The 15,445-nt window shown below is 40.4% G+C and overlaps 1 protein-coding gene across 1 annotated transcript in view; it reads right to left on the bottom strand.

Annotated features, from left to right (window-relative positions):
* Window positions 1-15,445, bottom strand: part of nphp4 (nephronophthisis 4) — a 180,980-nt gene that overhangs the window by 49,061 nt on the left and 116,474 nt on the right. The window contains 6 exon segments of the mRNA XM_079360057.1: window positions 97-218; window positions 221-247; window positions 250-255; window positions 9,696-9,883; window positions 12,757-12,948; window positions 14,982-15,145. Coding sequence (XP_079216183.1) covers window positions 97-218; window positions 221-247; window positions 250-255; window positions 9,696-9,883; window positions 12,757-12,948; window positions 14,982-15,145 — 699 coding nt within the window.

Raw genomic sequence — 15,445 nt, 5'->3', positions numbered from 1 at the left:
CTTTTTTTTTTTTTTTTTTTTAGTTGGTGGTGGTGGGTTTTTTTAATCTGGGAAGATCTCGTAATGAAAGACACCAAAGTTGTTGTTTTCATTTACCTTGAGCTCGATGGCAGTAGAGCCTATGAGGAGTAATGAGTTGCTGTCCCAGATGTCAATGTGCATGGTGTGGAGGGCCAGGTAACGCAGGAACCAGCGCTTCTCTCCCGGTCTCAGGAGCCTTCGTCTACTCTGAACTGCAGCTGTAGACCGGAGAGCCTGAGCAAGGAGAGAGGAGGATTCAGCATAGAGGAAGCATTTTACACAGTTCTAAATGTTTTACAAAACATGACACAAAAAGAGTCAAAATGTAAACTATGCATGCAAATTCATGCACAGTCTAACTTGCAAAAATACATGGATGGCAACATTATGGTCCAGACACATTGCTGGTTAGTTCAAAGCACCCATAAATGTACTGTATCTTGAATCCTTTTTGTCTGTGTACTAAATTAACACATTTTAGGCAAAATTCTTTGAAACTCTTCAGAAACAAAACACTCATTGAAATGCATGTTTCAGATGCTTTGCATTGCATTGTGTGTGTAGGACCGGGTGAAGACAGGCAGAGCTGCCGCTTGCCGACAGAAAGCTACAGAGGCAGAGGAGCTTTGAAAGCTATAGTAGGGGGTCGAGTTTAGAGAGGACTATATGCCCAGAGCCATGAGGGAGTCTGCTCTAACCTAGAGCCATTTAGCAACATTTTCGGGTTAAAAAAGTGGATGTACAGTATGTTCAATCTCACTCCCAACCCATCTGCAGAAGGGAACCACAGAGGTGCCAACCTCCACTGCTGGTTGTTATAATGTAATTAGTCTCTCCTCGTCCAGGTTGACTGTTAGCTGAGGTGGAAATTTAGCCTACACTACTGCATGAAAATACATAGCGGAGAAGAAAAAAAGGAAGACTGCGGGGAAATAACAGAATGAACCATCGTCTCTAGTGAGTGATGAGTTCAGTCAGAGGCTGATCTGAACACAACAGACACACACACACACACACACACACACACACACACACACACACACACACACACACACACACACACACACACACACACACACACACACACACACACACACACACACACACACACACACACACACACACACACACACACACACACACACACACACACATACACCGTCTGACATCCCTGGCTGCTTCTGGCTAGTAGTTATATCTTCAATCTGCTGAATGACCTTAATCTATGTTACATAATTATTAGCTTGATGGCACTCCTAAAACACCAAGTGAAACATGCTTGAGGTAGCTAAAGTTTGATTGGGTCAATTGGATTTGAATTCCTGCATGTTGAAACTGAACTGCCATCTGAGTTTTCTTTATAAAACTGATTACAAAGGGAAACAGCGCTATAGATATAGATATTTGCTACCGTTCTTTGTAAAATTACCAAATAAAATCAATATATGAAGGTAGTGGAGCGTTATTTGAACAAAATAAGAACATGTAAAGGAAGACGTGCTACATATTACACATAAATGGAGCAGAAATTTAGTGTACACTCTGAGTCATGACTACAATGAGAGGGAAACGCGAGTCCCACTGGCTGTGTTGTTGCTAAAGTCAACAACACTGGGGAATGTCTGGCTATGTGACAGTCTATCTGCAATGTGATGCTACACGCTAACTGAAGTGTACTTACATTAGCCGAACGTGAGGGGAGGGGGATGGAGCTGTGTCGCTGAAAGAGAGCGGAAGCTTAGGGATCATGGAGGTGCGGCTAAACACCAAATGTTGGTTTGTTTTGGTCATACCAGTGCTCAAGGGCGACCTCTAGATCAAATTCCTTCTTTAAGTATAGTTCGTCAAATAGTTGTGCACATTTGTCTGAAATAACAAATGTCTCATGTCATATGTCTTGTAAGATGCTACTGGATGTTTTGAATTACCATCGAGATCAATAAAGTATCCACCATCTATCAAGTTAAAAACTTTGGGATGGCACTTCATCATCCTCTATCGGATTTTACCAGTATACCTGGGAATAGCAGCCAGGATACATTTCCTGATTCAGATTTGACAATATTGCTTCAAACATCTTTCTCTCAAAATATTCCTGCTTTGTGTAAGTTCAGCACTTAATGTATTTAGTATTTAGGTTTCTATTACAAAATTATTAAAGTTATTTCATATATACCATAAGTTATACTAAATCTATGTCTAAGAGTCTTTTAAAATTGAATGACCTGCATCGAAAAGTCACCGATCTGATCACTATTCCAGGCCTCTCCTCTCATCCAGATGGATTTAAATTTGGTGGAAGAGCCATAATCTGTGACCAGCTGTCAACTTCATGGACAAATCTGAGCTGGTGCAGCAAGCAGTCTACCAGGAGTCATTAGGTCTGATGATTGCGCTGCAGGGGAGTACAATAACCATGCAATGCAATAAGGGAGTGTGAGGCCATTCCAGGAAATCAGATGCACCCTTGGGTTCCCATAATTCAAGATGATAATGGTGCCTAATATGACTGCATAAGAGGGTTTTTGTGTGAACAGCGGGGTAAAGTCATGGCTTTAATCAGGAAATCAATAATAACTATTTCAAACTTTGGGATTGGATTTGCTTCTTCATCACATGACATTTGTCTTAGTGACGCAATATCATCTGCCCTTTCTGAAGCCGACATGCTACATTTTGTACTGATCATAGGTGCTATTGGCACCCCTTTCCCATTTCTAACCAGCTGTAGAATCTAATCCCTATGGCCTTCATTTGTAGTGAACAGTTCCTTGATGGAAATACTCCATTTGTGCAAGGACTCTATTACTTGTATAAACCACTTTTTACAAGATCCTTATTTAAAAAAATAAAAAAAGTCTCTGTTGAATCTTATGTATTCACATTCCTACACTTGAAGCTGCTTTCAGGACATGGGTGGCAACAAATATAAAGAGATGTAGTAATTATATAATCAGCTATGTTTTACTTTGTCCACTCCTGCAACGTCACATACATGCAGTGACCCATTCACACACACAAACTGCACACCAACCGTTTTACTTTGATCAAATCAGTTATTGGTAAAAACCCTGATTCATTTGTAAAATCAGTGCTCTGTGATTCTCTGATGACGGCTCTGTAACGTAATGACTTGGAATCTGACTCATCCTCTAACTCTGAGCGCTTTAAATAAAACTGACCCCATCACTGATCCAACTCAGCTGGTGAGTGGGTACAATGAACAGTCAGCAGCAGCCCAAGCCCAACCTGCAGCACTGTGGGTAATGTTAATGCATGTGCGTATTAAAGGTGTGAATGTGCTTTGACTCCCAGAATTCCCCCCCTCGCAGCATCCCCCCAGCTCTGTATCAAAGCCCCCATGCTGCCTTTATTCCCCGAAGGTGGATGTGTGGAGAAGCAGCTGGTTGGATAGAAGTAGAGTAATGAGACCTTTTGTGACAACCCTGCTGGGTTAAAGAGACCAGCTACACCCTCTGATTCTCTTCACACATAAACTGACACAAAACTCTCTGCTTATTTCTTCAAATACACACGCACACAACTTATAGTACATCCATAATTCATGCATTCAGCCTGGCAGCCTGTTGTGACGCCACTGCATGTTTCCTAAGGTTCAAATAGAAAGGTTTGTTAAGGGCAGACACCTCTTAAATAATATCAATACATCAGACAAGGAATTGTTTTGAAACACTCAAAACACACACAAAAAATATATCAAAAATATATATAAAACATTTATCAAATTATTTAATTTAGTCACTTTGTAGACATTAATGATTTTAAAAAGAACACACTCCATCTCTTAAATCGAAATTGAACATCTCTACAAAAAATAAAAAAGTCTCCCTCATAGCTACTGAGTGTTAGAGCAGGCCATCCTCTAATTAGAGGATCATCAGGGTTATTTCTCTCTGTTCCTCCACTTCACATGTTAAAGTATCCTTGGGCAAGATACCTCAAACTGGGCTTTTAAGAGAGAGTATGAATAATGTGGTGTATAGCATGGACTGTAAAGTTCTTTAAGGGTTCAGAAGACAAGAAAGTGCATAAACAAGTGTGTTCCATTCAATTACATGTTTTAAAGCTATGCTTGACTTGGCAAGGAGAGTTTCTGTAAATCTATTTTTAGGTGCTTTCACACATGCATAAAACTGTCCTGAGATTTTTTAGTGGTGAGATTCATGTACTGAATGCCAACAGATTTTCCCTGTTACCTTACCCACAATTTTTCCTGACAGCCCCCTTGGGAATTTTCTTCGTGAAGTCAGGGTGAGCTGATGTAAGAATGCAACCATATATTCAAAATTCCACGCGAGAAAGCTGGAGGGGGTGGTGACTTATTATGCTTGGACCGGCACAACAACAGACTGTTTGCACATGAACAGGGGGATCTCCAAGCATTATTTTTATAGCTTTTGTCTACACAACTGGTTTAATTTGGTGTTCTCAGAAAAGTTCTTTGAGATGAATTTGTAAGGATAGTTATGATAATGTTGTATATATATAGAAAAGCCCCCAAAACAAATAATAATAAGATACAAAAACTGTGCACTGAAAGGCACACTAAAATGTATCTAGGTCGGCTGCAGCACCTTCACTGAGGTAAGACAGGTGTCAGCGAATGTTTTGCAGGCGTTTTCTCATGAGATATCTGTAATGAAAAAGAAAATAGTGTCTGGGCTGACCTCTACTTCAGACAACATTTGTGGCAAGGATAGAAGATTTTCACATATAGGCCATTTCACACTTGTTCGACAGTATTTCATGAATAAGATAAAGAGAGAAGAACAACACACAAAGACCAAATCAGTCCCTAATATCTCTGTGTGGCTAAGACTTGTTTTCCTTTAAAAGAAGCTACGCAGACTCCTGCACATCCACCTCTCCCTCCCCATTCCCCAACCACCTGCCAACTCTCTCCACTTGGACCATTAATTCTCCCAGCATGCTCTGGGCTTGTGTGCAGTGGACGGGTGGCAATGAGAGCACAGAGGAAGAGTGGGAGAGAGAGAGAGAGAGAGAGAGAGAGAGAGAGAGAGAGAGAGAGAGAGAGAGAGAGAGAGAGAGAGAGAGAGAGAGAGAGAGAGAGAGAGAGAGAAAGAGAGAGAGAGAGAGAGAGAGAGAGAGAGAGAGAGAGAGAGAGAGAGAGAGATGTAGAGAGAGAGAGAAGAGAGAGAGAGAGAGAGAAGAGAGAGAGAGAGAGAGAGAGAGAGAGAGAGAGAGAGAGAGAGAGAGAGAATGTGCTGTGTGTATTTGTGCTCACAATCAGAGAAGAGCTGACAGATCTGGCCCAAGGGTTCTACAGGGTTGCGTACGTGCGTGGTTCGGTCTGCAGACAAGGAGTGGCACCAAGCAGACACCCCCCCCCCTCCCTCCTAACCTGGATGGCCTGCATGTTGTGTACACAGCAGACTATGCTGGCTGAGAATCCTGCTGGGGATCAACAACTCTCAACAACACTGAAAGCTGCAAGCGGGGGGTGGGAGGTGAGGTTGCACAGAGCGTAGAGACAGATGTAGAGGATGACGCAAACCATAGCATCACTGCAGGAAAAAAAGCTGTATTTACCAATATATCTGCAGGGAAAATGTTGGTCACTACTGGTACTTTTGTTCCATGGAAAGTAATACACTATATTAGACAAGGGTGTTATTGTTTCTGACAGGTGCACATCAAACCAATCATATGAAGGTAAAGTGTATGTCTGTTAACCCAGTTCTACAATTGTATTCTACAATTCATTTAGCAGATGCTTTTATCTGAAATGACGTACATCGGAGACTAAGCACAAGCAAGGATCTAGAGTGCAAACACTCTTTGAGTGCTGACAATGCACAAAGGCAAGGCACAACATTGACAGCACTTCTTAAGAGCTCTAACCAGTAACCATCTTAAAAGTTGTCGTTATCAAACAAAGCCAATGCTCTATCGAAATATATCGAGACCATTGTTATCGTCATCATTTGGGCGTAGGTGTTCTTCAAAGTTTATTCCACCATTGGGGGACAACAAAGAAGAAAAGTCCAGGAAGTATCTTAGGACCCTGTTTTGAGGCTTGGATCAGATGCCTTTCATTGACAGAGCGTAGTGGGCGGGTGGGAGTGTAGAGCTGGAGTATAGAGTTTAGGTCAGGAGGAGCCAATTCTGTCGCTGTTTTCTTCTGAACAGTCAAAACTGAGCGTTTTATTCTGAAAATAATTTCAATGTTTTAATGTTGTTTCTGTCTCTGAATTCCTGTCCCGCTTGATCTTTTCTGTGGTAAATTGATGCGCCACGCTCCAGCATCCGGTAAAAATAGAACTCTTGTGTATCTGCTAAAGAAGGCTCCGGACAGACGGAACTGAGACGCAGCGGAGCCAGGGGAAACACACACAATAAACGGAGAGGAGAACTGGACTTGAAGACAGGTTCTGGCCAAGTCTAGTTAAATTCTCAAAACCTCGAGTTTAGAGTAGCAGGAAACCACGTCCGGGGATTTAGCCAACAACTGTGTACCTTGTCTTTAACAAAATGTTGGAGAGGTATAGTACAGACGACCAAAATCGAAACATCATATGTACAGTATGTATTCAAATATGGCTCAGCATTTAAGGTTATGTCCAGATGGTGCAGACAGTGGCAAGGATCCATCTTTGTGAGTTAAGTCGAGCACAATTTTCTCAACAGGCAACAAAAAAAAAAGAGGGAAGAACTTTAGGTCTTGCTAAGTTGAGACTGTACTACAACAATACCAAAGTGCAGAAACACTAGAGACACATGTTTAGTGTAACTTTGACAAAGTATACATGTAGTTAATGGTGTCAATATGGTTGTGGGACAAAAAGAAATCTCCCAAAGTCTTTTTTTTCAAACTGAATTCTCCTCGACAGATGCAACAAAAGACAAATGGGAAGTTACAGACACGTCAATCAAGCACCGTCTGTACACCCACACAGTCCTGAGGAAAGTTCTAGTCACGAAGCAAATTAAAACAGCTGCGTGGGTGGAACCTGGCTGAGTAGGACATAAACAGGATTATTCGTATCCCTGGCCAATAATTGCTAAAAATAACACAGTTTACATATTGATCTGTTGTCAACTATTCAGACAGTCCAGTTTGTACAACCGCATCCTTGAAAGTAAAAAGCCTCCTAATGAAAAAAAAAACAAACAAAAAACAAAAAAAACCTCTGCATTAATGAGAAAAACAAAATACTTGTTCTTTTGCTCTCTGGTGAATTATTTTAATTGTTACTAGCAACAACAGAACATTTACACTGCTTGCACATAATTGGAAAAATGAGCCATCTCACTTGAGGTAAACAGCAGGATGCCAAAGTGTGTCTGAATCTTCTCGCAGAGTGTGTCAAGACAGTTAGCAAATGTTTGGGCTGATGTTTAATTCTATGAGTCATCACATGTCCAGGGTAGATTTCATATCTATGATGGGGAGAGGTAATAGACTACAGGTTGGAAATGCATTAAATGCCAATGAAAGATGCCAGCAATCGAAAGTGTGTTGTCCCAAAAGTTGGATTTCAACATGCAACTCATCAAATCACATATCACACCTCACAATATATGATAACAGCTAATTGAGTCAGACATTGTGGAGGGATCATTTGTGGATTAAAAAATGACAAGAGAGCAAACACACTGCAGCTCATTTGAATTAATGGAGAAAAACAAGTCTTTGTTTTTTAAGACACTAGCATACAGTACACACAATACTGACCTCAGTCTGCGAAGCTTACAAACCCACAGAGTAAAACTAATACAAACATCTAAATGCAATAGAAGAACATTTACATTTTTTGAGGTCAGCAAACTTCACAATAACCCTCCAAAACAAGATAGAAAAGCTTTAAATGTGTAACAGAGGAGCTTTAAATATTGACAACTTATGCCTTCCATACTCTAGAAGCCTTTTAAAAGACTCACGTCTGATACCATCTGAAATTTCAAAGATCTCAATCTACAAAGACTAGGTTGCATGGTGACAAACTACCAGATTCCTTCTGAAATTATTTCTCATAATGCAGCAAGTGAAAATGTAAAACTTTAACTTTTAAACAGAAAAGGAAAAAAGGAGTGGAAACATGTCTGAAATTATCCTTTAAAAATGATATAGTAATACTCATATTCCTAGCTAGCCCTGGGAATGTCACTGGGGTTCTCTGTGAACTCTCTTCTCAGGTATGTCGTGGTTTTGGTTAGTGTGATCTTCTTTACAACATCAGTAACCACGACTACAAGTTAAGTTTTCCAATATTTACAAATCTCTCTTTTACAGCATCAGTCTGCATGGAAGAAAAATATAAGCACATTTGATTTCAACAAAACAATGCTTTTAACTTTCAGAAATATATCAAAACCTTGGCATAAAGCTTTGCTGCTTATTCTGAGATGTACATGATAGCAGTTTTGAATCAGTCGATAAAGATTTTAAAGGTTTTTCATTCCTTAGCATTCAGTTACCTGGTTTAACAAATAGTTAATCTGAGAATGAACAGTCAAAAAATAACCCTGTTCCAAACAATAAACAAGCGGAAAGACATCCAGCTGTAAAATTTATAGAAGGATTTGTCTGAATGTAGGAGGGATTTGTGGAAGTGCACCCTGGATGATCTAGACTGAGAGAGATACTGAGACAGACAGAGAAATATTGACAGAGTGAGACTGAGGTGTATGTCTGGGGAATGCAGAGTATGGGTAGGTGTAGGTAAGAGGGGGGCTGTTTGTGTGTTCAATATCACGCTCTGTCAGAAGCTGTAATATCTCTTCCATTTCATTAGCTGCTACATGAATAGTCTTGACATCAATCAGTGCCCGCTAGGCTGATTGAAAGAGAAGAGCAACAGAGAACATGTATGGCTCATCGTAGAGGGGGAGAAACAGATTTTACTCCTACCTGGAGAGCAGTGAAATAAATAACAGCCCAGTTCACACCAAAAAATGTATTAGGGATAATCTTGAAAGTGGTTGTATGGTGTTGACCTGAGTTTGTGCAGAGACAGTTTGTGACATTGTTAAATACATTTAAATTCATTCAGTAAGTTCTGTTTAGGTTAACAAGACAAGACAGGACTAAATGTTAGCGGTGGTGTGTCAAACAATCAAAACCCATGATATTGTTCTCCATGTGTGAGCTGTCTACAAGCTAATGATAGCTATAAAAGGTAAACATGACTGAAAAGTTCAAAGCTCATTCGCCAGCTCCTGCAGCCACATGTGCCCTCGAATAAGACACTTAACCCCTAGTTGCCCTGCTGCTTTGTCGGCGATGTATGAATGTGTGTATATTCAGGTGAGTTGATTGTGATGGTCCCTTTACATATTGAAGCAGTATCTGCCATATCTTTGGCCAAAACTTTTTTTGAATTTTGAATTGAATTGAATTAGTGTGTGAATATGTATGGCCTACATGGTAAAAGCCCTTTGAGTAGTCAGAAGACTAGCAAAACGTTATTAAAGCCTATTTACCATGTAAAGTTTAAGACCAAGATTCAATGTAGAATAGTTGCCAACAATAAGCCTAAACTTATTTAAGATGTTTAAGATGCTGAATTTGCAATTAAATTAATAGAAAATAATTATCTAACATGTTTTTTTTAATGGGGCCAAACTGAAAGGCCAATTGGAGGCATGTGAGGAAATTAGAGGAATTTGGTTTAGGAGCAGTGGATCCTTACCAGAGTTGACAGTTCCATCTTTGTTAATGGAGGCCAAGACACAGGGAAGTGGGCTGCCAGCTTTATGTTGAACTTTTCCACTGGTCACTAATTTGAGTTGTTGCGATGTGACTGGTGGAAAGCGATAAAACTGGAAGGTGAAATAGATGTTGTCGGGCCAGTCGGCACCGACGCCTGCTGTGGGTAATCTGTGAAGAGAGAGACAATCAAAGATTACTCAGAACATAATGATAATTCATCGGGAAATACTCCGGGGTCAATACAGGAATGATGTTTGTAGATAACTGCACAACTGATTCAACACTAACTGTGATATGTTTATTACATAATCTATGTGGGGAGTGTATTATTACAGATTGAAAATGAATGATTGGAAATATAAAAAACCTGGTTGAGTAAATTCAGCTTGTAATTTACCACAGACACTTCCAGGAAACTGAGCAATGCATTTTTATATCATATAGTCCTGCCAGAGAGGACAATTCAGATTTACAGCTACTCGAAAGTTAAAATGCACTTATTGAAATAAGAATAATAATCAAAATAATAACTCAAACTATGAAGTGGCCATAAATTGTCCAGTTGACTGAGAGGGTTCAAACTCAGCCATACACCTTCCTTCACAATAAGTGGATACCTTTGCTTATGAACATCTCTGAAAGTTCCTTCAAAGGTCCTTTTTTGTTAATTAAAAATGGGTATACATATGGCTTAACAAAGGTAACACAAAGGTGTGTTAAGTGCTATGGAGAAAAGTTCTTTTGACAAAGTGATAGTCAGGTTTGTTACACACTAACACCCTCCTCTGAATGTGATATAACCCAAGTATGCATATCTGAACACACACTTAAGCCTGCAACTACTGGGTTTTGCACTGAGCAAATGATATGATGAGTGAGTTTTAGGGCGAGCTTCTTTCTCTCCATCTGATGAACTGATTAGCAATCAGTCACTGAGCGTTCAGTAATGAGGAATAAGGAAAAGGCATTTGAAAGCAAGCTGAGTGTTTGGAGGCTCCCGTTCCCCCACAGCCAGGCCATCGGAAGTGGAGATTTCAGAGTGGAATCGAATAAAAACCATGTGTGACACTCCCAGTCAATCACATAGTCTGATATTTCATTGTTAACAATTTCTGCCATGCTCCATCCTCCATTAGCCGGCATTAATATTCATTCTGTAAACAGACAATATGGATAATTATGGTTCCCGGGTGAGAAGTAGAAATTACATTGCCTTTCCACATGCTCCCTGCTGGCCAAAGCGCTCCCGCTGCTGCTGTCTAAATTCCTGCCTCCCCTACCGGTTTGTCATAATTACAAGAGAAACGCCAACTCACACGACAGCAGCCATGGCGATACACAACATGTTCACATATATATTGTGTCAAGTTGTGCTTCTTGTTGCCTTAAGGCAGTCTTAGAAATCCCAGAAGAATCAGAAAACACTTTCATACCTTCACAGTACATAAATTAATGTAATGTGGTTTTTTTTCAGTGCGTTCAGCTGATACAGAGAATCAAACTCCCCCAGAGGCTATAAATGTTTTTGATATAGTCTTACATTATAACCAGTTTAGATTACAGAGTTACCCTTCAGAAACAAAATTACATAATATCTTTTCTTTTGTTATTATGTTTGTGGGTGATTTTAACCCTTCATTGGACGGCACAGCTGGAGAATAGGGTGCGTCATAACTTCTAGGCTATCCAAACCTAGTTGGAAAATTTGCTGTGTTGATGTCTTGGTTGTCTTTTTCTTCATTCAACCCTCAAAACTACAGCAGTATTCTTAAGAAATGTAAAACCAGGATGTCAGACTGTGAAACCAACATGCAACATTTTTCGATGTCTTTCAGCCTGCAACAAGATTCCAAGTGCTTTTCAGCACTGTCATGTTGTTGTCCCCCCCACTAATGAATTTTAATGGTTTACGTTTAATGTCATCTGAATCCCCTCAGACAGGCCAACCAGACCAAAATGTAGTTAGAGCAGAGTAACCTACACGTGTTGGTCTGTGAATCTCTGACCTTCATAGACCTTCAATTTTTTGTGTAGAATTTTACACAAACCTTTAAAAGCTCAAGTATTTTTCATGATTAAAACTGCACATCTTGTGGAATATCAAATATGAATTAAAAAACATTGATGTTACTCTGCTATCTCTTCCCGACTCTACAGACTACAGTACCCATAGGTGAAAATTTGAAGTTAATGGAGTATTTATAAAGAGAAAGTCTAAGAGTTTGACCTACATACATTGACTATCATATTAAACTAAGCACGTTTGTCTGTCCCCACTTTTAATTGAAGCGATTTCCATCATATGCCTTGATACAGCACCATGTACAGAGTTTTTGAGGTTGGTACATAAGAAGCCATAGAAGTATGGTGCAGAGTGTATGATGAACACGACAGAGTTGGCTGAATCAAACCGCTGACAGTGCTGATGACAAGATAGAAGGACACAAAGAGCTGTGTGTTTTGTACCCATCCTTCAGCAGCCTCCTCCACTGTCAGCCCCTGACAGAGGGGACGCTGGCTCCAGGGCTTTTGTGACAAGCCACTGACAGAGGCACTATTCAGCCTGTGCTGACGGGAAATGTGTTTTGTGTTTTTCAGCAATTGAGAGCGTATGTCTCATGCTGTGTTTGGGTATGCACTTGACATATGTGTAAAGTGTGACTGGCAGGACTTTCAGCAATCATGGCTTGAGTGCATTGACGATTTGGCTGCAGTTCATAACATAAAAGTAGGAATATCAAGGCAGACTGGGCTTTGTCCTTGGCTGTGATCCAAATGCGTAAAAGATATATCCATTTCTTTAGACAGTTAAATGGCCGTAGGCTCACTACACAGTAAAATGCAACTTAAATGCTGTCAAACAATCGCAACAGTTCTGACAATTCTTGAGACTAAAATTATTATATCAACAGTAATGCTTAAGTAGCATGTAATCGCACACAATCTGTCCTCTTCTCTAGAGCAAATCCCTGAGCAGTACAGCTGCTATCACTCGAGAGCAGTGCTGAAAACCCCATGTGGCCCACAACTACAGGCCTCACCTGGTAAAGGCCAGAAACTGGAACACCAGCAGGTTGCCCTGTAGAAGGTCAGTGTCTTCACGCTGCGGGTCAAAGGGTACAGGCTCTGTTGGGTCGAGAACGTCTGCGACCTGCCCACTGTGATCCACAATGTCAGGGAAGCCAGCGGAGTAAAGGTGGGCCAGTGAGCTCCTGGAGCTGACTGTGCAGGAACTGAAGGAGAAAGAGTTGAATGAGAGAAAAGTCACAAAATCGTGAAGGCACATCCATCATCTGCAAAGCTGAAAAGCTCTTGATGCCGTACGAGCCGTCAGTGGTCATGTGTTCAGTCCCTGATGCACCAGCCTCAATTGGGTGATCTGTGGTCTTAAATCAGGCAGGAAAAGTGTTTGAGTCTAATTTGCATACATCGCTGTTTTATCATTTCAGACCCAGTTCAGTTTATCTTGGATCAGTTCTATTCTAACTAACGCAAGATGTTATATCTTTGGGGAGATCATTTTAGAGCACTCCCTTTATCCTGTTAAACTGACTTAACAAAATTGCAGAGAAACACTGATGAGACAGCATAAGGATGTCAGCAATATTTGTCAAGCAGCAGCTCCAAGAGTACGCTTACAGGGGAGACACGACTGGTGCCAAAGCGCTCCCTCAGGATTTTCAAGCATAATTGGCAGTTATCTGTAATCATGATGGCCACCTGTTTTTCCACAACTGTGGGTACATTCATAACTTACATTTTTAAATGCTGACATCAAACGCTTCGGGTATGATAAACAGTGCACAGATGGCTGGCAAAAGTGCAAGCACAAGAAAATGAATGTTAATGTTTGAACTTATCACAACTTCCCGTGTCCAGTTGGTTAGCAGAAGAGCTCATGATGTCAGATTTGTGGAAAAAAAAAAGTCTTGATCAAACTAATTAAGACAAAGAGAGTGGAGCAGACATTGGTGTCTCTGTCTGTGCCAATTTCTTGCTTTCCCTCTCTTCCTTATCATTCAAAGTTATATCTTAATGTAGCCCAGTAAATTAATATTGAAGCTCTCATTTTGGCTTTTCAAATGGGGTACATCGGATTCACAAAGCAACTTCAATTAAACTTCTTTAGGCTTCATTGTTCTTCTCAAAGAAGTGGGTCATTCCACACTGAAAACAGTCAAAAAGATGTGTTGGTGTCGAGTGGAGAGGCATGGACGTTTCAGACCAGTGAACTGTACAGCATCATGTCTGGATCCAAATGCTAGGATTGGGAAACTCTTTCAATGCTAGCTGCCTTTTTTTCCTTTTACAGACACTCTTCACTTATTTAATATCTTGTTTTTCAGATACTCTGCCTATTATTTCTTGGGTTTACATTCTCATTCAGAGACTTGCCTAAAATGTTTGCCTACATTACAGCTTCTGCTATGATATGCTCTTTAAACTCTATCGTTAGCTGCATTCTAAACTGTGAGCTTGTTTTATTGCAATCTGTAGCAATAAATCAACTTTAAACCTTCACCCGTATAGCTGGATTCAATAATGACATTTCACACTAACAAACAACGGTGCAAACATCACCCAGAGTGAGATGTAAAGGCTGACAAAATGATTCCTTTAAATTGGCCCTGAGCTCTTACCTACCAACAACCTAGCTATACTACCCAGTGAACACATGATGCCAATTAGAGAGCCAATCGATATCCTTCTGTATAAAGCCAGACAGGGAACTGCTGTGGTAATGAAGGACTGAAACAGGGTCCACATACCAGGATAGATAAAACAGCAGCATGTTTATAAGAATGGTGAATTCATTTCATATAGTCTACAATTACTCCCATGCCACGATGGGGAGGTCGACATGAATCTATGAAGGTCAGTTTTATTACGTTTCTGGAGTGTTTTGACGTTGGCTGGAGGTCCACCAGTGAGAAGAATCCTTCCAGTGTATTATTCATTGATGACAAAGTCCTTTAATAAAACAGCTGCTGGTCATTATTTCATTCAGGCAGCCATAAATCAAGGGCACCGGCAAGTACTTACTGTTTCATGTATAACAGCTCATCCCTTCATTACAATTTATGTTTAACCAGTCATGCCAGCTTTAATATATTGGTACTCTACCAACTTATTATATTTACAACATCAGAGATTGGAATTGGACTATGAGCGTGCAGAATGCACCCAGGTCCTTGATTTGAGATGAGGTTATGCAAATCCTAACCTTCTTTGTCCATGCCTGAAGCAGACAATAGAGAGAACTCACCTAGGCTCATTCATCCCCACAGGGATGATGGGGGCATGGACGGGGGTGAAGGGCAGCTCTTCAAGTTGGTCTCCTTCATCCTGAGCGGAAGGTGAAACGTCCCCTCTAGGCTGAAGGGCCACTTCCATGTGGGCAATGTTGCTGACAACTAAGCTGGCCTGGGACTGCATGAAAAGATAAAGACACATGAAATGATTAGAGAAAGAGATCATTTCAAAACAGCAAAACTATTACCTTCAACAATGCTTACACAACCAGAAAACACAATTTAAGGTTCAATATATGAAGTGGCTGGCAAAGCACAAGTAAAGTTGTCTGCAGTGAAGTGTGGTGTATAAGTTTGATGATGTAATCTTTTTAGATGCACAAAATTAACTCAAAGAAAATAAAGCTTATCTCTTCCTTCTAATCCATACATGTAGACACCTTATAAAATTAGCGATGGTTTGTCATGCTACAAAGCA

The sequence above is a fragment of the Symphodus melops genome, assembly GCF_947650265.1.
Source record: "Symphodus melops genome assembly, chromosome: 13".
Classification (NCBI taxonomy): domain Eukaryota; kingdom Metazoa; phylum Chordata; class Actinopteri; order Labriformes; family Labridae; genus Symphodus; species Symphodus melops.
This window is presented reverse-complemented; position numbering and strand designations above follow the sequence as displayed.